Source organism: Lycium barbarum, chromosome 7, assembly GCF_019175385.1.
Source record: "Lycium barbarum isolate Lr01 chromosome 7, ASM1917538v2, whole genome shotgun sequence".
Classification (NCBI taxonomy): Eukaryota; Viridiplantae; Streptophyta; class Magnoliopsida; order Solanales; family Solanaceae; genus Lycium; species Lycium barbarum.
This window is the reverse complement of record NC_083343.1, coordinates 2,434,968-2,461,394: the sequence shown is the minus strand read 5'-3', so window position 1 is coordinate 2,461,394 and position 26,427 is coordinate 2,434,968. Positions and strand designations below refer to the sequence as shown.

Below are 26,427 nucleotides of genomic sequence, written 5' to 3'. Positions count from 1 at the left end.
AAAAACGAAGTAAATTAAGTGGAACTCACCATCTCCAAACTCACGGGGAAAAAAAAGGTGGACTCCATATTAACAAAATCAAGCAATATAAAAAAAAGTGAACCCCTTATTAAAAAAAATATAATGTTAAAAAAAAAGTGCAGGCTTTGTATTCGGAGCAAACACTAATATAATAAAATTTTAGATACGGAGCACAAACTACAATATTATATTAATTGTGTTTTGAACATAGTATATGTATATATATTATATGCATAAAAATAATACAAACTAATAATGTTAAAAAAAAAGTGCACCCCTTAAAGGGTGGACCCCATATTAAACGACATCAAGCAATATAAAAAAAAAAAAGTAAACCCATATTAATAAAATCAAGCAATATTAAAAAAAAAATGAACCTCATATTAAAAAAATAAATAATGTCAAAAAAAAAAGTGCTGACTTTGTATTCGTAGTAAACACTAATATAATAAAATTTTAGATACGGAGTACAAACTACAATGTTATATTAATCCTGTTTTGAACATAGTGTGTGTATATATATATATATGTGCAAAATAATAGTGCAAATTAATAATGTCCAAAAAAAGATGCACTCCATATTAAAAAATCAAACAATATTCATGTAATTTCCAAAGTATCTCATTAAGTCAAATGAGCTAAAGCGAGAATATTTACATTCTTTTAAATAGAAAATCAATTTCTACTTTGTTTCGTTTTAAACATGTAAAGGTAATTTAATAATTTGAATTAGAATTATCCAAATCCAAATTTGATAAAAAATAATAAGTATTTTACACTTTTAAATTAATCAAATTAAAATTGAAAGTATCAACTGATACTTAAATATTGCTATTATTTTATTTCAAAAAGAGGAAAATGGTTTTCTTTTAAACAACTCTTTTCTTTTAAGAAATATTAATAAATTTGCGGATTTTATATTCGTAGCAAACATTAATATAATAAAATTTTAGATACAAAACACAAACTATAATGTTATATTAATCGTGTTTTGAACATAATATATATATATATATATATAATCACTATTCAAAGATAACTACATACACATAGATACACTATGATCCGAAGTGTTGGGCCCGTGCGCAGCACGGGCATAGGTCATCTAGTGTCAATTAGATAAGTAACAGATTGCAGAAAGCATTAGTTCTAGAATTCATATCACTTCAGACATCTATATAAATTAATCTTTCGTATACTGATTCTGAATTAGATCCTTAATTAGAAAAAGAATATACACATGACACGAGGAATCAAATAAGTATAGTGCTTTTTGATCTTTCGTATATGGATTGTGAACAGTGTTTTAAAAGGCAATTTCAGAACTCGCCTCAGGGCTCGGGGCACTGGCAAAACGCCTTGGGGCTCACGTGCGGGGCTTAGTTCCTGTGAGGCTTACGCCTCAAGCGCCCGCCTGTACGCCCTAAACACGCCCAACGCTCGGGGCTCACCTAACCGTTCTTATACAAATTATATGTTAAATTCCTTAATTAGAATCGTTGACCCTTATAATTCTTTAACAAATGAATGATACTTAATAGTTTTTCATCTATAGAAATAAAAACATTAGATGTAACTCAAATAACAAGACGTAGTATTGCATACATTTGAGACATCGCGAGGGTGAATATCACTTTATATTTCTTTTAAAAATTCATAATCGAATTGTACATTTTTACTTGTCATTGGTCTTTTGTCCTATGTATCAAAATTGTCATATTTTATTATTTCGCTATTTGAAAGTAAATTTATTTTTATTCACGAAGGAGTTACGTTTTAATTATAACATTGAGATAAAATGAACAGTATGATAGCAATAATTGTGATTTTTTCATTGTTTGAAAGTTAAGATGTTATAGTTGATTTGCATTTCATAATAGCTTTTATTTCGTTGTATTGTTTATACTTGTAAAATTATGTTATATATAATTACAAGTTGTAAGTGGCGTATAATGGATTGCTTTGATTATATATATATATATATATATATATATATATATATATATATATATATATATATATATTCATTTATTTATAGTTTTCTTTTATTTTATTTTATGTAATTTTACCTATTTAAGAGTATTTATTGTAATTATATTATTTTATGAAATACTAAAAATTAAATACCCATGAGGCTTATGTCTCGCTAAAGTATACGTAAAACGCCCCGCCTTTTAAGATACTGTGAATTAGATCCTTAATTAGAAAAAGAATATACACATGACACAAGAGGAATCAAATAAGTTTACTGCTTTTTGATATTTTATTTAATGGTGGACCCAAAAATACCGTAGGACCACACAAAAAAAATATACTTAATTAATTAAAGATAAAAGCCAAAAGCCAAAAGAAATTAATAAATTAGTTAACCTACTTAATTTATAACTTAAAAGAAGTAATAAAGATTTCCAGAAAAGCTAGCGACGTTTTTAGGTGACTCATCTTCCATAATGCACCGAACCTAAAATACATGTCAATAACACTATCCCAAATGCCAATATTACCCCCAAAAAATGCATATATTACAACTTCTCCAATAATTTTTCCTAAGTCAACTAAGGAGACCTTTGTCATTTAACAAACTGAATGCTGTTGTGATTCAGATATCATTAATAAATCCAAAACCTATGAAGATTAAGAAAAAAAATAAAGCTCATGAAATAATGGAGAATCTTTGATCCCATCAAAATCCAACCCCACTCTTCCTAATTTCTTTTTACTTCGTGTTAAGAAGTCGTGTGGTTCACATCCTAGTTATATAACAATTATAATGCAGAAAAAAATTATTTTATAAATAATAGAAAATAAATTATTATAAATATGAGGATGGTTATGCAGTTGAATTGGTTAAAGTATTATTTTGCAAAAATTACATTTTTTTAAGAATATTCTTATTATTAAATATTTTAATTCTGATATTATTATAACATGTTCTTATTTCACATTATATCGTACATAAACTAATACATGAATTCCACATAACGTAATAAGATTAATTAATTATCATCAATCAAGCATTGCACACATGAATTATTTTTCTTATACGGTCAATCAAACGCAGCGTAATTTTTTTATTTCATCTAACCAAATATAATATCATCTACAGGATTTTACGCCAGAACCATTTTTTAATCTTTCCTGCCAAACGATTATTTCCTACCATGTTTAAATCAAATTAGTAAATACACAACTAGTGCTTTCTATATAAATTTTATTATATAATTATTTTATTGCTTAGTTATGATAAATTGTTACTATCAAAGGATTTCTTTATAAATATCAAAAGCGAGTAAGTATTTTTTTTCACCCTTACCTAAACCCTTTAGAAGGTTTTGTTCCTATTCTTTCCCAATTATTCCTTCTTTATTGTTCTTTTCCCTAGGAGATTGGTCTTGAAACTCATCTCTTTCTTGGTTTTTGTATCAATGTTTAATTAACCTCATTTTCTTCTTTATTGGCAATACTTTCTATTTTAGAGATTCTCTTCTACACACACGTGAGATAGACAGAAATATTAGCTTCACCATCCATTTGTGTGTGCATTTGGCAAGAACAGATTTTTATTTCACTTTTTGTTGAAGATCAGCTCAATATTGGCATTTGACAATTCTTGGTTTTGGCTCAATTTGCCTATAAGGTAATTTCATTATTTCATCTTTTCTTGAACTTAAATTGTTCTTTGCATGTTAGGTTGTTTCATGTGGTTCTCATAATTTCTATTCGGTATTCAGTACTGCTTGAGGTCAAGGGTGAAGCTAGAAGCTGGTAACGATTCGACCAAACTCAAGAGTTTTAATTCAAACTTCAAATTTGTGTAAAAAAAATTCACTAGATATGTATAATAATTGAACTATGAATTCAATTATTAACACCTAATGTCCTTGTTCTAGATTTAGAACCATAAAATTTGAATTCTAGCTTTGCCTCTGCTAAGCCCACTAATCCGAATTTGTGTCGCGTAAGGAAAGCGTTTCCCACCAAAATTTACACTTATTTTTGAGGCTCGAATCCGTAACTCTGATTGAGAATGAAGAAATCATGTCCATCTCAGTAGAATGTTTAAAGTTTTTTTTTTTTTGGAGGATTATGGTAGATACTTCGGTCAATATCACCAGTGTTTCAAGGGTTTTTCTTACATTTATTTAACTATTAAGAGTATTTATCTAATTTTTCCTTTTATCTTTCTCTTAATGTCATTTAATCAATACTACTTGTTGAAACTATAAGGCGAATTTGGAAAAACAAATTACTCCCTCCATTTCAATTTATATTAGTCTGTGTCAAAAAGAATGATCTCTTTCTATATTTAAAAATAATTTACCTTATGCAATTATTTATATTCACACAAAATATATGTTACTCATTTACACCACAAATTTAAAAGTCTCATCTTCTTTCTTAAATTCTGTGCCCAATCAAATGAGTTCACATACCAAAAAAGATATCAAATGATTTCAAACATATTCAGTTAGCCGATAAATATGTGGGACTATTAGCTCTTTCAGTTCCATTTTAACTGTTGTTTTAATTATTTTCACAATCACTAAAAAAAAAAGACTTAGTTTCCTAAGTTATTCCTATTTAATAAAGGTAGACAGATTTTTTCCTCTTAAATACTATGTATAATTTTTTAATATTAAGGATATAGTTGAAAATAATTGTCAATTTTAATCTTGAATTTCTAAAGTAATAATTATCATGGAACATATTTTTTCCAGATAAAATAACTATTAATTTGAGAAGGAGGGAGTATTTGACTAGCCTCTCCTAGTTTTGGTATTTTGCTACTGTGATCCAATTTTCACAATGAATTTATAAATTATACTACTAGTTGGAAAAAGAAAAAGAACAAGTTAACCTTGAACGTTACATCGTCATCATTTTTGGAAATGCAAGTTATTCAATACTTCGTTCAGCATGCATGTGGAATCATAAATTAACATTTTAAATTAGTAGAGGCAAAATATCAATAGTTAATAATATAATTTAATATATAGTATAAGTTATTTATTCATGGTGTTATAGGTAGAGGATAATATCCTCTGATCGAACAGGGTAAGGGCACTGCGACTTATAAAGTTAACAAATGCAATTGATTGGAAAAGTGTGAAATAGACAAAAGTAAAAAAGAGATTATATTTAATGAACTAGTACATGTTTGAATAGAAGACCATACAGTAATTCTTTAAAAACATAAAATATGATATTGTGAGAAACTTTCAATATTAAGTATCTCGTTTGCCTTGACTCAAGGACATTTGTATTCTTATTCACAAACGTGACACTCTAAATAATTTGGAGATAAACGTTTGATCGTGTAACTGTCATCTAAATATTTAGATACGAAACATTTAAGCCTCGAAAAAAGAAAGATCGTAATCGACTATTTCATACATCCAATTCCAGAACGAAACGTGCTGTTTTTAGCCACTATAATATCTACCATAATAAATCCATTTCGTTATAAGTTCTGTAAAGCTAGAAAGTAAAGTAAAAGATGTTTTTTTTCTACTATTAAGAAGAGCCAGTTGGGCTCACTTTCTCGACGTCCGTTTCCAATTTAATAATAAAAAGAATTATATGCCCCACCCATATATATTAAAAACAACAACTAATATACAAAAAAGAATTATGGGCCTCATAATTCTAATATATATATATATATATATCCGTTTCAATTTAATAAAAAAAATTATGGGCCCATATATATTAAACAACAACTAATATTAAAAAAATAGTGCAAATTAATAATGTAAAAAAAAAAGTGCACCCCATATTAAAAAATCAAACAATATTCATGTAATTTCTAAAGTATCTCATTAAGTCAATAATGATGGATTCATTGTCACGTGCGTATTCGTAGCAAACACTAATATAATAAAGTTTTAAATACGGAGCACAAACTACAATGTTATATTAATCATGTTTTGAACATAGTATTCCATATTGACAAAATCAAGCGATATAAAAAAAAAAAAAGTGAATCCCATATTAAAAAAACAAACAATGTCAAAAAAAAAGTGCAAAAGAAAATTGTGGGCCCCATAATTCTAATATATATATATATATATATATATATATATATATATATATATATATAATGAAGTTTTAAATACGGAGCACAAACTACAATATTATATTAATCGTGTTTTGAACATAGTATCCCATATTGACAAAATCAAACAATATATATAAAAAAAAAAAAGTGAACCCCATATTAAAAAAAAAAAAGTGCTGGCTTTGTATTCGTAGCAAACACTAATATAATAAAGTTTTAGATACGGAGCACAAACTACAATGTTATATTAATCGTGTTTTGAACATAGTATATGTATATATTATATGCATAAAAATAGTACAAACTAATAATATCAAAAAAAAAAGTACACCCCATAAAGGGTGGACCTCATACTAAACAACATCAAGCAATATATAAAAAAAAAAGTGCAACCCACCATCTCCAAACTCATTGTGAAAAAAAAGTGGATCCCATATTAACAAAATCAAGCAATATAAAAAAAAAGTGAACCCCATATTAAAAAAAAAATGTAAAAAAAAAGTGCAAACTTTATATTCGTAGCAAACACTAATATACTAAAGTTTTAGATACGGAGTACAAACTACAATGTTATATTAATCGTGTTTTGAACATAGTATATATATATATATATATTTGCATAAAAATAGGGCAAATTAATAATGTCAAAAAAAAAGTGCTCTCCATATTAAAAAATCAAACAATATTCATGTAATTTCCAAAGTATCTCATCAAGTCAATAATGATGGATTCATTGCCACGTGCGTATCAATCCATTAGTGGGAGCAAATGAAATTGCTTTTCTTCAAAAAGTTAAGTAGTTAAACCATACAGTTTTTTTTTTTGTTTTTTTTTTTTATATTAGCCTGAGATCTAATCTAGCTATTAAACTGTTGTATTTGCTATTCCGCCATGTCATTTATTTGTTATGTTCACTAAAATAAATATACTTAAAATATTTATATTTTAAAATAAGATAGAATTTAATTACTTTTTTATTTTTATTCTTACTCTAATAAATGTGAAAAGAGATTAATGTCGTAAAAAAAAATATCAAATGGAGATCAAATAATGAATAAGGTAAATTAGTCAAATTATAATTCTAATCGACTTTTTCTTAAAAAAACATGCAAAAGACAACATGACAAGTAAAATGAGCTAAACCGAGAATATTTACCAAAAATTAAAAAATAGTATTTCTTCGTTTAAATAGAAAATCAATTTCTACTTTGTTTCGTTTTAAACATGTAAAATTAATTTAATAATTTGAATTAGAATTTTCCAAATCAAAATTTGATAAAAAAATAATAAGTATTTTACACCTTTAAATTAATCGAATTAAAATTGAAAGTATCAACTGATGCTTAAATATTGCTATTGTTTTATCTCAAAGAGAAAAAAATAGTTTCCTTTTAAACAAGTCTTCTCTTTTAAAAAGTATTAATAAATTTGCCAATTTTGTATTCGTAGCAAACATTAATATAACAAAATTTTAGATACGGAGCACAAACTATAATATTATATTAATCATATTTTGAACATAATATATACTCTATAATCTAAAGTGTTGGGCCCGTGCGCAGCACGGAGATAGGCCGTCTGGTTTATTAGAAAAATGAGTTTGATACGTCTCACACACACATTTTATATACACATATATAGTACTCTTTTTTTAATAATTAATTAAGTTCGTACAATGTAGGGACACGTAAAAAGAAAACAAACTGTTGGACATGGAGAATAGTGAATTTTAGATCCCAATTCTAGAAAAGGAATATGCACGTGAATTAGAGGATCTAGAACATAATGCTTGTTTTGACAAAGGAAATAGTATAATTTTTAATTTGTTATAAACAGCTTGTAGATATTGTCCGCTTTTGGCGCACCTCACGGCTTTAAAACGCGTTTACAAGTAAAGGCTTCAGGCCCTGCTTATAAGCACGCACACAATCTCGTGTGCGAGCGATGTGGGATCTTGAGGGCCACCAGGCACCATTAGCTCGTAGAGACTGTCTGCTTTGGGAGACTTCAGGCTCCCTCACGGTTTTATGCGCGTCTACAAGTAAAGGCTTCAGGCCCTGCTTATAAGCACGCACACAATCCCGTGTGCGAGCGATGTGGGAACTTCCAGTTCACAACACACCCTCCCATCGCGAGCATCGTGCTGATAACGTGTTATAAACTGCTTGTACATATTGTCCGCTTTGGCGCACCTCACGGCTTTAAAACGCGTATACGAAGGAGAAGGGCCACTAGGCACCATTAGCTCACTTGTATAAACTGTCCGCTTTGGGAACTTCAGGCCCCTCACGGTTTTATGCACGTCTACAAGTAAAGGCTTCAGGCCCTGCTTATAAGCACGCACACAATCCCGTGTGCGAGCGATGTGGGAACTTCCAGTTCACAACATAATTAAATTATTCGTTTTGTTTAGTGGACCTAAAAGATTGAGTTCTTTGTGGCAATGGGCCTCCGGGTCGGTATCAAACTTCTAAGAAGATGCCATTTGACTACCTAAAGAAATTATCAGTTGATTGCATGCCACTTAAAGATGCTAAATTTGTACTAAATACTTAATGAGAATGAATTAAGTTTTAATAAAGAGAGATTCTAAAATAGATATCCAACACTAAATATGAAAGTAAAGAAAAAGCTTTTTTTAATTTACATACCATATACTTGATGGTTTCGTAGACAATTATTTGATAGTCAAGTGGCTTCGATGAGGAATGGGTTATTGAACGCTTCTAAATAATTAGAAAAGCGTCAAATTCGACCGCCCTCGAATAGATGAATTTGGGATCGACTGTGAAATCGAGCATAAAAAACAGGGGAGAAAGATAGACTAGGTAAAATAATCGCTTGTATGACCCTAAGAAAAACTCGAAGGTCCAGTTAAGAAAAAATAAATTTTATTTGAGTTAGCTTTTTAGTTGGAATGGCGGTCAGGGAAAAAATGATCTATCATCAATAAATAGATTAGTCTAAGTTAATAATCTTTTTCTTCATACACATGATCATCCGCTTTTATATCCTAAAAATTATAAATATAAAAAATTTCCAAATAAATAAAACGTCTCGTATCAAGTAATTATATGCTCAATCAAACATCAACACATAAAAGCGGGGCGATTAGCAATACTCCTTCATCCCAATTTAAATATCATAATTTGATCGGACATTTGAGTTTTATGATTTTAAATTAAAAATATGTGTAATTTTTTAAATTTTATGTTCTTAAATTTGTCATGTAAAATATTAGAAGTGTAACTTATTAAATATAAAAATAAACATAAGATGAAGACCTATACAGTGACGTTTAAGTGACTCAACTTCTATAATGCACCGTGCTCAAATACGTGTCAGTAAAGTATTCCTTAATACCAAAATCACCCCCAATTAATACCAATATTACACCTCCTCCAATCCATTTTCCTAGTCAACCAAGGACAATTTTGTCATTTGAACAACTCCAATTAGTTATCATGACCCCAGCGACCATTAATAAAAAATCCAAAAGCTGTAAAGATTAGAAAACGAAGAAAGCTAATAAAATATTGGAGAAGCTTTTGATCCTAACCCCACTTACCCCATACCCCCACACCACCTACCCCACATTCTGTAAAAAGCCCATACCCTACTACCCTTTTGAAGGTTTCTTCATATTCTTCCCCTTCTTGTCTTAACGTTTATTTTCAGTAGCGGATTCAGAATTTTCATTCAGAGCGTTCGAAAAAAAGAAGAAGCTAAATATACACTGTAATTTTTTGCTGAGAGTATTTAAAAGTTAATATATGCACATAAACACATAAAAATTATCCTATATATACACTGTAACTTTTTATCAAAGGTGTTTGGGTGAACACACTCGACAACACGTAGATCCGCCCCTGGTCGTTTCGTAGCTGATTAGAAGTAAGTTATTCATGTATTAAAATTTTGTATAAGTAATGTTGTATTTGATATTAGTTATGATGTGAGTTATTTATGTTTAAAATTAGTACGACGTTTTGGTTTGCAATTTAGAAACCTGCATAATTAATATATGTATAAGTTATGAGAAAATTTATGTATTATTTATGCAGAACAAATAGTGGAATAACCAATACATGAATAATTAATACACGAATAACTAAACACTACATAACTAATACCTACATAACATAAGATTCCTCGTAACTAATCAATGTATTGCTAATACCTGCATAACTCTAACCAGCTTCCAAACGACCCCACTCCTTAAAAAAATAGGTATTTTAAATAAACTATTTTGAATTAAATAATCCCTCGTGATTGTTTCTCTCTCTCTTCATTTATCTTACTATATGTTGTTATTGCTGCCTGTTATTATTATTGTCTTGGCAACTTCTTTTAAGTCGAGGGTCTATCGGAAACAACCTCACTACCTTCTCAAGTTATGTTAAGGTCTACGTGCATTCTACCCTCCTTAGATCCACCTGGTGGGAATATACGGGATATGTTGTTGTTGTTGCAACATTCTGAATTAAATATTATCTAATTAATATAGCCTTTTGATTACATATACAGTATACCCACTTATCTAAATAACATTAAATTTGAAAAAAATACATAATTTCTTCTGAATTATGTAAGTGAACACTTATTTCGAACTAATACTTAATTAGAAGTTTCAGGTTCGAACTTTGAGAATGAATAAGTTTTAATAAAGAGAGATTCTAAAATAGATATCAAACACTAAATATGAATGTAAAGAAAAAGCTTGTTTTAATATACATACAATATACTTGATGGGATTCGTAGACAATTATTTGATAGTCACGTCCCCGAATATAACACATAGAATAGGGTTTTGATGAGACATGGGTTATTGAACGCTTCTAAATAATTAGAAAAGCGTCAAATTCGACCGCCCTCAAATGGATGAATTTGGGATCGATTGTGAAAGACCATAAAAAATGGGGCAGAAAGATAGACAAGGTAAAGCAATCACCTTGTATGACCGTAAGAAAATCTCGAAGGTCCAGTTTAGAAAAAATAAATTTTATTTGAGTTAGCTTTTTAGTGGAAAGGTGGTCAGGTAAAAAGTGATCTATCATCAATAAATAGATTAGTCTAATAAGTTAATAATCTTTTTCTTCGTACACATGATCGCCGGCTTTTATATCCTAAAAATTATAAATATAAAAAATTTCCAAATAAATAAAATGTCCCGTATCAAGTAATTATATGCTTAGTCAAATATCAACACATAAAAATGGGACGAGTAGTAATACTTCCTTCATCCCAATTTAAATATCATAGTTTGATCGAATACTTGAGTTTTATGATTTTAAATTAAAGATGTGTGTAATTTTTAAAATTTTATATTCTTAAATTTGTCATGTAAAATATTAAAAGCGTAGCTTATTAAATATAAAAATAAAGACCTATACAGTGACGTTTAAGTGACTCAGCTTCTATAATGCACCGTGCTCAAATACGTGTCAGTAAAGTATTCCTTAATACCAAAATCACCCCCAATTAATACCAATATTACACCTCCTCCAATCCATTTTCCTAGTCAACCAAGGACAATTTTGTCATTTGAACAACTCCAATTAGTTATCATGACCCCAGCGACCATTAATAAAAAATCCAAAAGCTGTAAAGATTAGAAAACGAAGAAAGCTAATAAAATATTGGAGAAACTTTTGATCCTAACCCCACTTACCCCATACCCCCACGCCACCTACCCCACATTCTGTAAAAAGCCCATACCCTACTATCCTTTTGAAGGTTTCTTCATATTCTTCCCCTTCTTGTCCTAACGAATATTTTCAGTAGCGGATTCAAAATTTTCATTCAGGGCATTCGAAAAAAGAAAAAGTTAAATATACACCGTAATTTTTTATCAAAAGTATTTAAAAGTTAATATATGCACATAAACACAAAAAAATTACCCTATATATACACTGGTCGTTTCGTAGCTGATTAGAAGTAAGTTATTCATGTATTAAAATTTTGTATAAGTAATGTTGTATTTGATATTAGTTATGATGTGAGTTATTCATGTTTAAAATTAGTACGACGTTTTGGTTTGCAATTTAGAAACCTGCATAATTAATATATGTATAAGTTATGAGGAAATTTATGTATCATTTATGCAGAGCAAATAGTGAAATAATTAATACACGAATAACTAAACACTACATAACTAATACCTGCATAACATAAGATTCCTCATAACTAATCCATGTATTGCTAATACCTGCATAAACTCTAACCAGCTTCCAAACTACCCCACTCCTTAAAAAAATAGGTATTTTAAATAAACTATTTTGAATTAAATAATCCCTCGTGACTGTTTCTCTCTCTTCATTTATCTTACTATATGTTGTTATTGCTTCCTGTTATTATTATTGTCTTGGCAACTTCTTTTAAGTCGAGGGTCTATCGGAAACAACCTCACTACCTTCTCAAGTTATGTTAAGGTCTACGTGCATTCTATCTTCTGTGATATGTTGTTGTTGTTGCATTCTGAGTTAAATATTTTCTAATTAATAGAGCCTTGTGATACATATACAGTATACCAACTTATCTAAATAACGTTAAATTTAAAAAAAAATATATAATTTTTTCTAAATCATGTAAGCGAACATTTATTTCGAACTAATATAAAAAGACTAAATGAGCTCTTATTATCCATCAATAAATCCAAAAGCTGTAAAGATTAGAAAACCAAGAAAATCTCATAAAATATTGGAGAAACTTTTGATCCTTACCCCATACCCCTTCTTGTGAACCCCACATACCCAAACCCCCCACCCCCATGCCACCTACGCCCATATGCTGTAAAAAAGGCCCATACCCTGCCACCTTTTTTAAGGTTCTTCATATTCTTTACTCTTCTTGTTTATTTTTATTTTTTGTTGTTGTGTTTCCCAATGTCCAGAAAAATAGGGTCTTGAAAAACTCTCTGTTTTTTTGGTGTTTGTAATTTTTATACCCCAAAAAAACTTAAGACACCCAAATAGGAAAAGTAAGTTCTTTTTATTCTTTATCCCATTTTATATATATGTAAAAAAAAAAAAAAAAAAACTTAGACACCTATATAGAAAAATAAGATCTTTTTTTCTTCTTTATCCCATTTTATCTGTTAAAATTCATACACATATATAAGCTTCAGTAATCAGCATACATTTTGTGTGTGATTTTTTGTTGCTGTTTAGTTGTTTAAAGAACAGAATTTTGTTCACTTTTCTTGAAGATCAGCTGTTTGGCAATTCTGGGTATTGGCTGAATTAGCCTTATAAGGTGTTGTGATTTTTTTTTGTTTTTGTTTTTTGCTTTGTTTCAAGATTGGATTTTTATTTCAATTTTCTTGAAAATCAGCTCTTTGGCAATTCTTGGATTTTGCCCAATTAGCCTTATAAGGTGTTGTGATTTTTTTTTTGTTTCAAGATTGTATTTTTATTTCATTTTTCTTGAAAATTCAGCTTTTTGGCAATTCTGGTTTTGGGCTCAATATAAGGTATTTTGATTTTTGTTGCTATTAGTAGTTGTTTCAAGAACAGATTTTTATTTCATTTTTTGGTCAATTAGCCTATAAGGTGTTGTGATTTTTTTTTTTTTTTGCTGTTAGTTGTTTCAAGATTGAATTTTTATTTCATTTTTTCTTGAATATTCAGTTCTTTGGCAATTCTGGATTTTGGCTCAATATAAGGTATTGTGATTTTTGTTGCTATTAGTTGTTTCAAGAACAGATTTTTATTTCATTTTTGGGTCACTTAGCCTATAAAGTGTTGTTTTTGTTTGTTTGTTTGTTTTGAAAATTCAGCTCTTTGGCAATTCTGGATTTTGGCTCAATATAAGGTATTGTGATTTTTGATGCTATTAGTTGTTTCAAGAACAGATTTTTATTTCATTTTTGTGTCAATTAGCCTATAAGGTGTTGTGGTTTCTGTTGCTGTTAGTTGTTTCAAGAACAGATTTTTATTCACTTCTCTTGAAAATTCAGCTCTTTGGCAATTCTGGGTATTGGCTCAATTAGCCTTATAAGGTGTTATGATTTTTTTTTTTTTTTTTTTGCCTTTAGTTGTTTCAAGATTAGATTTTTATATTTCATTAATTCTTGAAAATCAGCTGTTTGGAAATTCTTGGTTTTGGCTCAATTAGCCTTATAGGGTGTTGTGATTTTTGTTGCTGTTAGTTGTTTCAAGAACAGATTTTTATCTCAATTTTCTTGAAAATCAGCTCTTTGGAAGTTCTGGTTTTAGCTCAATTAGCTTATAATGTGATTATTGAATCTTTTCTTGAATTTAATTTGTTCATGCAAAGTTATAGGTGTTTGTCTTAGCTAGATCTTTATTGATTCTTTTGGCATTTTTGTAGATGTTTTGGTCAACTAATACTTCTCTGGAATTTAAGACAATTGAGGTGTTAATAGTTGGAGTTTAGTGAATTCTTGGAATAAAGTTAAAGTTGATTAATTACTGTACTTTGTGTAGCTAAGATAGCTATTATTGGTTGGTTCATTTATTTTTCCAACTATGTTTTAGGTTTACATTAAGGGTAGAAAAAATTACTCTCTCTGTCCCATTTTAACTGTCATTTTAGCTCAAAAAAATTGTCACTTTAGGAATTCAAGATTAAAGTTGTCAATTGTTAATACTGTTTAATTTTCAAAAAGCATCTAATAAATAATCTCCAACTTGAAAGTAACAGATGCAAAGATTGATTTTTTATTAGTGGTTCAAACTTTTATGCTAGGAGAATTGTTTGTCTTGTACTGTGGAAGTTGGTATATATTCCACTAGTTATTTATTTATGGCTACTTGTTTGTTTCAGAAACTGGTGTTTATTCAAGGAACTTGTTGAGGCTACTCTTACAGAAATTAGGGAGGAATAAAACTGGCAGTCTTTTCCTGCGCGTTTCGAATCAACATGAGGAAAGTTCTGCAATCTGTGAGGCAAATTAAATCCGCTATGCGATATAGAAAGGAAAATAATGTGCTTAATAGTCTTGTAAGAAGACAATTTTTTTCGACTGATTTAAGTCGTGGCTGTTTATGCAAAGTGTCCTACAATGGTGGTATTAGCAGATACACTCAACGGTATTATATGTCGTCCAGAGCCAAGTTTGCCGATGTAGCTACGGTTAATAATGGAGGTACATATGTGGTCTTATGATGAGTTTCTCTTTATTTTTTATTTTTATAAGTACTTTCTGTGTGTATATTTCGATCATAAGTTCTTACAATTTTGGTTTCTGTTCTGATTGATTTGATTATAGAGGAGACCAGAGGTGGGCCTCTAGTGGAATATGAACGAAGAATTGCTGAGGGTGAGCTCTTGGATGGAGATGCTTGCCAGGTAAGCGACAACTAGTCCTGTGTTAATCAGCTTTGGATAGGCATTTTTATATGCTTATAGCTTGTTTGGCCAAGCTTCCAAAATCTGCTTATTTTGAATATTGCTTTTTGTCGGAGGTTCTTTTCAAAAAAGTGCTTCGAGTAGTAGTTTGTGTTTGGCTAATCAATTTGAAAATTACTTTTGCCAATATTAGAGCAGTATGTTGTTCTTGGAAAATGTTCTAAAAGTGCTTCTAGGGATGAGTTGCTTTTTTTAGCTTCTCCTACTACTCAAAAGCGAATTATTATTTCCCAAAAAGCTTGGCCTAACACCTCAACTTTCTAAAATAAGCACTCGGAATAAAATGAGCACTTTTGGATTCCCAGAAGCTTGACCAAATAGGCTATTAGTTACGTTAAATAGATTCAGAAAAAAATGAGCATGTTCTGTTTGTGCCTTCTGTGCACTTATGAAATTTTTAATTCCTTCAACTCTGTATTAATGCATTCTGTCTAGTGATCACGAAGCCCATTGGAGGTATTGAAGTCATAAAATGTGGTAAATTTTAAAGAATTCTCTATACTTGGAAATCTGACAATTGATGGGGCTTGAAACTTTGCAAAACTCAGTTTCAGTTACATCGGAATGAAGTTGATATGATGATGATCAGTGGATTTTTCTCTCTTTATTGCTTGTTGAGAATAGATTCAGACGATGATTTTGTAGGTAGGCACATTGCAAGAGCTCCAAAGACTTTATGATCAGCTCATCGAAAAAGCTGAAGAGTGTCGGTTAGACAAATATGCCTCTTCTGATAAGGCTGGAAGGTACACACCAACTGAGTTGCCACCATTTCAACTGTGTATCTGTATCTTAAAATTGGAAACATGTACATTTGACTAGGAGCGCGAAAAAAAAAATGGTTTTATTGATGCATCACATCACTCTGGTAAATTTGCAGGAGTCGATGGTTATGGTCTCGTCTCCTACCACAGTCGTCATTTGCCCCTGTCAAAGGATTATATCTTTATGGCGGAGTAGGGACAGGCAAAACTATGTTAATGGACCTGTTCTTCGACCAGTTGTAAGTGCCAACCTCATCTTATTGTTAGACAAAATGATTCATCTTTCCACAAATCAGATGTTTGTATGTGCATTTATATGAGAACCAAAAAGACAATTTTTTTTATCTCAATCTGTGAACATTTTCAGACCTGCCAGTTGGAGGAAAAAGAGAATCCATTTCCACGACTTCATGCTGAATGTTCACAGCCGATTACAGGTTTGAACCTAATCTTTACTTTGTTTAATTTCAATGTGTTTATTACTTTTTTTTACTGCAGCGTTGCTTATTGGAATATTTCACTGAGATTATTGCTAATTTAGCAAGTGTTTTAGATCTATCAAATCATTCTGCTGTCAAAGAGGTTAAGAGAATTGCATAAGAACTACTTCCTCTGTCCAATTTATGTGACACTCTTTCCTTTTTAGTTCGTCCCAAAAAGAATGGCATCTTTCTATATATTAGTAGTAATAATTTAACTTTAAACTTCTTGTTTTACCCTTAATGAAATGATTTATAGCTTATTTTAGACCACAAATTTCAAAAGTCTTCCTTTTTCTCTTAAATTTTGTGCCCAGTCAAACACCTTCACATAAATTTGGGACAGAGGGAGTAATTTTAATATACTCTCTATCTTCATTCATTTTGACTTTTTAGCGTTTCATTTAAAATCTGGTCATTTCTTAAAGCTTTTAAATGGTTATGGGTGCCATCTGTTTAATTGCAGAAGCACAAGGGTTTGGCAGATCCTCTAGAAGTTGTGGCAGGAGAGATATCTGATGAGTCGATTTTGTTGTGTCTTGATGAATTCATGGTATGTCAATATAGTATTGAACTCGGAACGTTTCTTTTTTCTTTTCACTGTGTTTTTAAGCTTCTTTGAGAAGATTTCGGTTCCATGAAAGTTTTCTCATGTTAATATAGGTAACTGATGTGGCCGATGCACTGATACTGAACCGCTTATTCAGACAATTATTTAGCAATGGTGCTGTGAGTAATTTATCGTTCCATACACCGTCCTTAATGAGCTATTTGGCCAAGCTTCTAGGAAGCCAAAATTGCTTATTTTCTTCCAAAAGTGTTTATTTTTTAGAAAGTTTAGGTGTTCGGCCAAGCTTTTAAGTGAAAAATAAGTGCTTTTGAGCAGTAGCACAAGAAACACTTTTGGAACATTGGCCAAGCACAAAGTACTGCTTTAATATTGGCAAAAGTGTTATTCAAATTGATTAGCCAAACACAAACTAGTGAACTACTACTCTCAAAAGTACTTTTTCGAAAAGGACTTCGGACGAAAAACACTTTTTAAAATGAGCAGATTTTGAAAGCTTGGCCAAACAGACCATTAAGTCCTATGACTCCTGTTGATGTAACCCCTACAAGCATAAGGTTAACAAAGGTTATCTCTTTAAATATCTTTCCTGATCCAAAAAAAAAAAAAGGCCATCTTTATTATTGATCCTTCATGGATACAAATGCAGATTCTTGTTGCTACTTCAAACCGTGCTCCCGATAACCTTTATGAACGTGGACTGCAGAGGGATCTTTTCCTTCCCTTTATAGCTACTTTAAAGGTACTTCAACATGACAACCTTAATATGAAAATTGCAGCATTTCTATTAGAGTGGCAGGTAGAATAAATAGGTGTTTGTCCCAATGCTTTCATGTCCTTAGCACTTTATTCATGATTTCTATGTTTGTGGTTCTACTTATGTGTGTCCAATAGGCGAGTTGAGCTGAATTTGGGCAGGTCAAAATGGGCTGAGTTAATAAATGGAGAGGTTATTGACTCGTCCAAAAGTCACCTCTGAAATGGGCTAAAAAGCGGATTATAACCCGACTCGCCCAATTCTTACTAAGTTTTAATTTCATTTGTTTATTCTTTTATAATTTTTTAGTACCTAATAAAACTCCTTTTTTCTTTATTATGGCTATATATAACATATCAAATAAAAAATGCCTTTTTGAAAATATTGTGACAAGATTTCTCATGGGTTAATTGTGCTACATATCAGCCCAAATTTTTTGATGGGCTGAGCTTATAAAAGGGTCAATGACTAGCCCAAACTTGAGTGGGTTGGGTCAGTCATGCTTTCATGGGCTAATTTTGCCACCCCTAGCTGTACTTGTCTAATATCTTCTGTTTGTTTGTCTCTGCTATCTTCTTAAAGAGCTTACCTAGGAAATTTCAGGAGGAAAATTTCTTGAAGAACCTGTTTCTGCGAGTATATTTGAAATGGAAACTGTCTCCAACTCATGTTGATTGGCTTAATGACTTGGGAAAGTATCTTGATGCAGGAAAGATGTGTAGTACGTGAAATTGGTTCTGCGGTGGACTACAGGAAGTTGACTTCGGTATAAAGTTCGGCTTTGTTCAAGTTCATTTGGAAGTTATTTTTTCTGCTGTTCTTGTTAATCTATGATCATGTTTTAATTATACTATTTCCTATTTACTTGAATTGTAGGCCGAAACAGGCTTTTACTTTATCGGAAAAGATCTGTCGAGCGTCATTAAAAAGCATTTCCAAATGCTAGTCGGGGATGCTCAACCGGTACCACAAGAGGTCGAAGTTGTCATGGGAAGGAAATTACAGGTTTGTTGACCTAAACTTAGCTATGCATTTGATTTGACGATGTAAACGTCTTACGGCTAACTAGACTTAAAATTGTGTCTTTTCTCTAATGACTAATATTAGGTTCCACTGGGTGCTAACGGATGTGCATTATTTTCATTTGAGGAACTCTGCGACAGGCCTCTTGGTGCAGCAGACTATTTTGGACTATTTAGTAAGAAATGTGTAGCTTCTTTTTTGGTCTTGAGTTTTTTTTTTTTTTTTTTGGTTGTAACGTCCATGATCGGATTAGCCTTTTACATAGTAGGGCCAATAAGTTACTTTTTTTTTTTTTGAAAGAAAAAGCTTTGAACGGACAAACAAGCATAGTCTAGCTATTTTTCTGTCTTCAATTCTTCACCGAGCCTTTCTTTATTTTGTTTACATTTAGTTGCTCTTTCTATGTATGGTTACTAACATGATTTTGCAGTTTTGTCGTAGAGCGCTTCAGTTGAACGCAATATTTATTTCGTGAGGTTTTGGACTGATCTTTTGTTTCTGTTAACCAGAAAAATTTCATACGGTGGCTCTGGATGGCGTACCGATTTTTGGGCTTCATAATAAAACTGCAGCATACCGTTTTGTGACGTTGGTTGATGTTAGTTCTCTTCTTCTTGATTAGTTTGATCACCTATTTTATTTGTATAGTTGAAGAACATGTAGTGTTTCTGGATAAATTAGTTAATGTGCAACTATCAGTTTCTTTTTATTTGATATCGATTTTGCAAACTCTCACATTTGTTCTGAAAAAGGTTCAACTTCCATGTCAAGAAGTAAACTGATTTTCCTCTTTTGATTTTATTATCAGGTAATATATGAAAATAGAGCAAGACTTTTATGCACAGCTGAGGGGACTCCACTTGAACTTTTCGAGAGGATCGTGACAATATCTGACGCCCAACAAATGGCACCTAGAACATCTTCAAGGTCAAGGAAGAACGATGATTTTGACCTTTGCGTGGACAACGAGTTGGGTTTTGCAAAAGATCGTACCATTAGTCGGTAAGTTGCTTCATCTTAATTTTTCGCTTTATAAATGATTTTGAAAGTCAAAGTGCGCTTCTCTCATGAGGGAAAAAATCAGTGCTTTTAAAATCATAAAGCGACAAAAATAGAAAGAAAAATTCACGAAACTTTGAAGGAAAAAGTGAGAAGTGAAGCATAATAGTAACTAATTTTAAAAATGTCAAGCATAAGTGAATTTAGTACTATAGCAATCAATTTGCAATTAAAATAACTTAATTTCAATATTCTGTTAGGATTTAAATCCCAAATCCGACCTTTGTAAGCAGGTTCCCAGGAAAGATTGGAGGGTCACAGTTGGACCACTTAAATACCAACCTCCTTAGACAGAACCTACTTACTCCGTGATGTAAGCGAAGAATAAATAGCACACACACAGATTTATAGTGGTTCACTCTCAATGTGAGAGCTACGTCCACGTTGCTGCTGCAGATCTTATTAAAGAAAAAATATTACAAGTGTTTACAACACTCAACCTCACAACCCCAATCCCAATTACACTCAAGAATTTTACCACAAAAATTCTCTCAAAGACCTTCTCTTACTTAGGCCTTTCACTAAGAGTATTTCTCTTAGATTTTTTCTCTCTTGGGATGTGTATAGCAAATGATCTTAATGATATCTTACAAATGAACCATAAGCTACCTATTTATAGGAATGAATTTCCTATGATGAGGTAAGCGCTTACATCACGACTATTATGAGGTAAGCGCTTACATCACGACTATGTGAACAAAAGAATTGACTTGTTTGGCCAATTCCACACCTAACAAATCTCCCACTTGAAGACTAATTTTAATTTGTCTTCACACTTTGATCGATGCAGCAGCTCTTTCCTACTTTCATACTTCGTGCAGGCCAACTGAAGTTGAGCATAGCTTCAGTTTGTCTATCGTCACTGCCTTTGTCAGCATGTCTGCTGGATTCTGACTCCCTGCGATCTTCTCAAGCACCAGCGCTCCATCTTCCAAAGCTGATCTAATGAAATGGTACCGGAGTTGTATGTGCTTCGTTCGAGCATGGTAAACCGGGTTCTTTGCCAAATGAATGGCGCTTTGGCTATCACAATATAGCACACTTCCCTCGTGGTCCTGATCCAATTCCCGCAGAAAAGATTGTAGCCATATCATTTCCTTTGTGGCCTCCGTCACAGCAACGTACTCAGCCTCACAACTAGAGAGAGCTACTATCTTTTGCAACTTGAAAACCCAAGAGATTGCAGTACCTCCGAAGGTGTAAACATACCCGGATGTGCTCTTTCTGCTATCAATATCACCACCGTTGTCAGCATCAACATACCCTTGCAATCCTGTTTTTGATTTTCGGAAATACAGAGCTGAACTCGAGCTGCCTTTCAGATATCTGAATATCCACTTCACAGCCTCCCAGTGTTGCTTTCCCGGATTGCTCATAAATCGGCTGACAACTCCCACTGCATGTGCAATGTCTGGCCTTGTACATATCATTGCATACATAAGACTACCGATTGCAGATGCATAAGGTATCTTGTCCATCTGCTTCTTCTCATCCTCGGTTGTCGGCGACTGATCCTTTGACAACCGAAAGTGTCCAGCCAAGGGAGTGCTGACTGGCTTGGCATCATGCATGTTAAACCTTTTGATAACTTTCCTCACATATTCTTCTTGTGAGAGTTTGATGCCCTCCTTGCTTCGGTCGATTCTCATCCCAAGGATTTGCTTTGCAGCTCCCAAATCCTTCATTGCAAACTCTTCCGATAACCCTTTTTTCAACCGATCAATCTCCTGTAGGTTTGCTCCTACGATTAGCATGTCGTCGACATAGAGTAGCAGTATCATGTACGAGTCTTCAAATTTTTTGAAGTAACAGCAGTGATCTGCCTCGCACCTTGAAAAATCAGCTTTCTTAATAAAGCTGTCAAACTTTAAATACCACTGTCTTGGAGCCTGTTTTAGTCCGTACAGACTCTTTTGAAGTTTGCACACCAGATTCTTCTTTCCTTTGATTTTGAATCCCTCCGGCTGTCGTATGTAGATTTCCTCGTCTAGATCACCGTGAAGAAATGCAGTTTTCACGTCCATCTGTTGCAGATGTAGATTTTCCTTTGCTACCAGTCCAAGAACAGTTCTGATAGTCACCATCTTGACTACGGGAGAGAAGATCTCTGTATAGTCGATGCCTTCTTTCTGTTGAAATCCCTTTGCAACCAGCCTTGCTTTATAACGCTTGCTTCCATTGGGTTCTTCCTTTATCCGATAAACCCATTTGTTTTGCAATGCCTTCTTATCCTTTGGCAACTCGGATAATTCCCATGTATGATTTGCCGATAATGAATCTATCTCATCCTTCATTGCCAGCTCCCACTTAGTCGATTCATCGACTTGCATTGCTTCTTCATAACATTCCGGCTCCCCTCTATCAGTGAGTAGAATGTAGTTGAGGGATGGAGAGTACCTGTGAAGCGGCTTCCTGATCCTAGATGATCTACGCAGTTCTGTGATTGGCATCTGTTCATTTGTTTCAGAATCAACACTTTCATCAGCACCTTCTCGGATTGTTTGTTCCTCTGCCTCGGTTGTACCTGGCTGCGGCTCAGGTGTCGGAAAGTCCCTCAAATCGACTATTTCTGATTCCTTGTTCTGACATTCTGAATTCTTTTGCAGCTTGTCTTTGTACAGTACCTCTTCGTTGAAGACAACATTCCTGCTTTGGATGATCTTCCGATTTTGTTCATCCCAAAATCGGTACCCAAGCTCGGTGTCACCATAGCCAATAAAGTAACACTTCTTTGATTTTGGATCAAGCTTGCTTCTAGCCGTATCATCATTATGAACATATGATAAGCAACCGAACACTTTCAGAAATGAAAGATTTACCTTCTTGCCACTCCAGACTTCTTCTGGAATTCTGAAATCCAAGGGAACTGACGGTCCTCGGTTAATTAAGAAGGCCGCGGTATTGACTGCATCTGCCCAGAATGTCTTGGGCAGTCCAGAGTGTATTCTCATACTCCGAGCACGCTCGTTCAACGTTCGGTTCATTCTTTCGGCTACTCCATTCTGTTGCGGCGTTCCAGGAATAGTCTTCATCATCTTGATCCCATTATCGGCACAGTACCGTTTGAAATCACCATCAGTGTATTCTCCGCCGTTGTCGGACCTCAAACAGTTCAACTTGAGGTTTGTTTCATTCTCGACCATGGCTTTCCATCTTTTGAATACACTAAACACATCAGATTTATTTTTCATAAAATAAACCCATACCTTCCTGGTTGAATCATCAATGAAGGTCACGTAGTAGTGTGATCCTCCAAGGGAGGGTACAGTGGTAGGTCCCCACACGTCTGTGTGCACCAATTCCAGCTTTTCGACCTTCAACTCTCTGCCTGCACTTGAGAAGCTTACTCGCTTTTGTTTTCCGAGAATGCAGCTCTCACACGTATGAAGGTCCACCGTCTTCAGCTCCGGAATTAAGCCATTTGTCACCAACAGCTTCATCCCCTTCTGGCTGATATGCCCAAGCCGACAATGCCACAAATCTGTCTTCTTTGTGTTGTCAACCACAACAACAATATCACGACAGCTATCCGTCATGTAGAGAGTGCCAATCTTCTTTCCTCGGCCAACTACCATAGCACCTTTCGCCACCTTCCAAGACCCATTACCAAAGTTGAGATCATATCCCTCATCATCAAGCTGACCTACTGAAATCAGGTTTCGCATCAGCTTTGGAACATGTCTAACTTTTGTAATCTTCCACGAGGATCCATTTGACATCTTCAAATTAATGTCTCCCGTGCCAACAACGTCTAGCGGCTCTCCATCGGCTAAATAAACTTTGCCGAGATTCCCAGCCACGTAGTTTGTCATTATATCATGATGTGGGGTGGTATGAAAGGACGCTCCTGAGTCAAGCACCCAAGAGTCTATCGGGCTGTCAACCGATAGCAACAACGCATCGCCAATGTCTTCCGTAGCAGCGTTGATTCCAGCCCCCTTGTTGTCCTCCTTCTTTGGCGCCCTGCAGTTCTTCTTGAAGTGACCTGGTTTTCCACAGTTCCAACACTCAAATGTTCGTCCTGGTCTGGATTGACCCCTGCCATTCCTTGTCTTCGATCTGCCCCTATTTCGGTTGTAGTTTCTGTCATAATTTCTGCTTCTGTTTTCAACATTAAAAGCAGAACTCGTCGATGCCTCTCCAGAATCTGTCCTGCGCACTTCCTCAGCAAGGATACGATCCCTAACATCGTTGAACTTTAGTTTGTCACTGCCGATAGAATTACTAACCGCTGCTCTCATTGGCTCCCAGCTATTTGGTAGGGATGCCAACAAAATTAGAGCTTGCACTTCATCATCGAAGTCAATTTTTACCAATGACAATTGATTTACAATGGTATTGAATTCATTTACGTGTGCAGCAACATGAGCATTTTCCATCATCTTTAGATGAAATAGTTTCTTCATGAGAAATACCTTATTATTTGCCGAAGGTTTCTCATACATGTCAGACAATACCTTCATCATATCTGCAGTGGTCTTCTCCTTTGCCACATTGTGAGCAACGTTCTTTGACAGCGTCAGCCGAATGACTCCCAGAACTTGTCTGTCGAGGAGATTCCAATTTGCTTGCTTCATCTCCTCTGGTTTCGGACTCAGAGGTTCATGAAGCTTTCTGCCATATAAATAATCTTCAATTTGCATTCTCCAGAACGCAAAGTCTGTACCATCGAATTTACCGATGCCGTGCGTCGTACCATCTTCGCCTCCCATCGTTTCTAAATCACAACACAACCTGTTGCTCTGATACCAGTTGTTAGGATTTAAATCCCAAATCCGACCTTTGTAAGCAGGTTCCCAGGAAAGATTGGAGGGTCACAGTTGGACCACTTAAATACCAACCTCCTTAGACAGAACCTACTTACTCCGTGATGTAAGCGAAGAATAAATAGCACACACACAGATTTATAGTGGTTCACCCTCAATGTGAGAGCTACGTCCACGTTGCTGCTGCAGATCTTATTAAAGAAGAAATATTACAAGTGTTTACAACACTCAACCTCACAACCCCAATCCCAATTACACTCAAGAATTTTACCACAAAAATTCTCTCAAAGACCTTCTCTTACTTAGGCCTTTCACTAAGAGTATTTCTCTTAGATTTTTTCTCTCTTGGGATGTGTATAGCAAATGATCTTAATGATATCTTACAAATGAACCATAAGCTACCTATTTATAGGAATGAATTTCCTATGATGAGGTAAGCGCTTACATCACGACTATTATGAGGTAAGCGCTTACATCACGACTATGTGAACAAAAGAATTGACTTGTTTGGCCAATTCCACACCTAACATATTCAATATACAATAATGCTAATTCTAATCCAACTCGTCACGCCTCTGGGACTTGGTTCAAGTGGCAAAGGTTTGGGGACTTGTAACTTAAGTCACAGGTTCGAGCCCTGTGCCATGCAAATTAAGCCTGTTATTTAAGTGGAGAATGCGGGGCCATTATCACCAAGTTTCAAAGGTTACGGTTGGTCCAAATGGTTGACCCTAGATGAATATCTTGATCCTAAACAAGAGAGAAAAAAAAACTATTCCAACTCCTCAAAGTCGAGATTCAAAGAACTGCCACTTTTACTTTGGATGACTTTGCATATCATTGTTTGAAGCGCACACTTGAAAACATTCGCTTCCCATCATTTTATTGCTCTAAGCATGAAGCAATGACTTTTGATGAGAGTAAGAAATATAAAAGATCCCTGGTATTCTGTTTGGTCTAAAAAAGACTTGTATATTTATACAAGCTGCTGTTGCTGAATTACTGTAGCCACCATTATTTCATCTTTTTATTTCATTCACAAAACCGTCTTCCTTTCTTCGCATTAGTCAATAATCTGAAACAATGTAAATTTTTCCATGTAATGCAGGTTGACAGAGATGAACAGCAGAGAGTACTTAGAGCAACATGCTGAAATGTTGGCCAAGAAGCAGCAGCTTTTGCAGGAAAATCGCGCCGAGAATGCAATAGAGGCATAATTGATAGAAGGAATCCATACATTTTTCCTTAGGGATCCAATTCCTGTCTGTAAAATTGTGCAATAGAATCACCAAAAAAGGTGAGGTTGATTAAAGTTTTGGCTGGAAATGAGATGCATAAGTGTGATATATGGTAGTCATTGTTTAGTTGGGAATTGGGATAGAGAAATAATGTGATTATTTGTAATTACTTAGCTGATTATGCCAAAATGAATAAGAATGGCATCTTTTATGAACATTTTTGTTGTTGAAAATACTGGTGTACTTGAAAAATGTCCCTTTGAGTTGGTATTTTTATGTTATAACCAAAAGGGATTGCATTAGGTGACAAGCAAGAGTTGCA

At 33.3% G+C, this 26,427-nt stretch overlaps 1 protein-coding gene across 8 annotated transcripts; it reads left to right on the top strand.

Annotated features, from left to right (window-relative positions):
- Window positions 1-3,401: 3,401 nt before the first annotated feature.
- Window positions 3,402-26,338, top strand: LOC132602893 (uncharacterized). 8 transcript variants are annotated; one of them, XM_060315691.1, is made up of 18 exons: window positions 13,117-13,333; window positions 13,516-13,550; window positions 13,708-13,742; window positions 13,857-13,891; window positions 14,867-15,188; window positions 15,312-15,391; window positions 16,097-16,197; window positions 16,332-16,454; window positions 16,583-16,652; window positions 17,161-17,247; window positions 17,358-17,423; window positions 17,912-18,004; window positions 18,729-18,785; window positions 18,896-19,024; window positions 19,127-19,217; window positions 19,552-19,640; window positions 19,851-20,044; window positions 25,976-26,338. In XM_060315691.1, exons 5-18 carry the CDS (start codon window positions 14,963-14,965, stop codon window positions 26,082-26,084), a joined length of 1,515 nt encoding a protein of 504 aa, XP_060171674.1. In that variant the 5' UTR covers window positions 13,117-13,333; window positions 13,516-13,550; window positions 13,708-13,742; window positions 13,857-13,891; window positions 14,867-14,962; the 3' UTR covers window positions 26,085-26,338. The 8 variants fall into 8 exon arrangements, with proteins under 8 accessions (XP_060171675.1, XP_060171678.1, XP_060171679.1 ...); XM_060315692.1 differs by lacking the exons at window positions 13,117-13,333; window positions 13,516-13,550 and adding an exon at window positions 3,402-3,658; XM_060315690.1 differs by lacking the exons at window positions 13,117-13,333; window positions 13,516-13,550 and adding an exon at window positions 12,944-13,058.
- The last annotated feature ends 89 nt before the right edge of the window (window positions 26,339-26,427 follow it).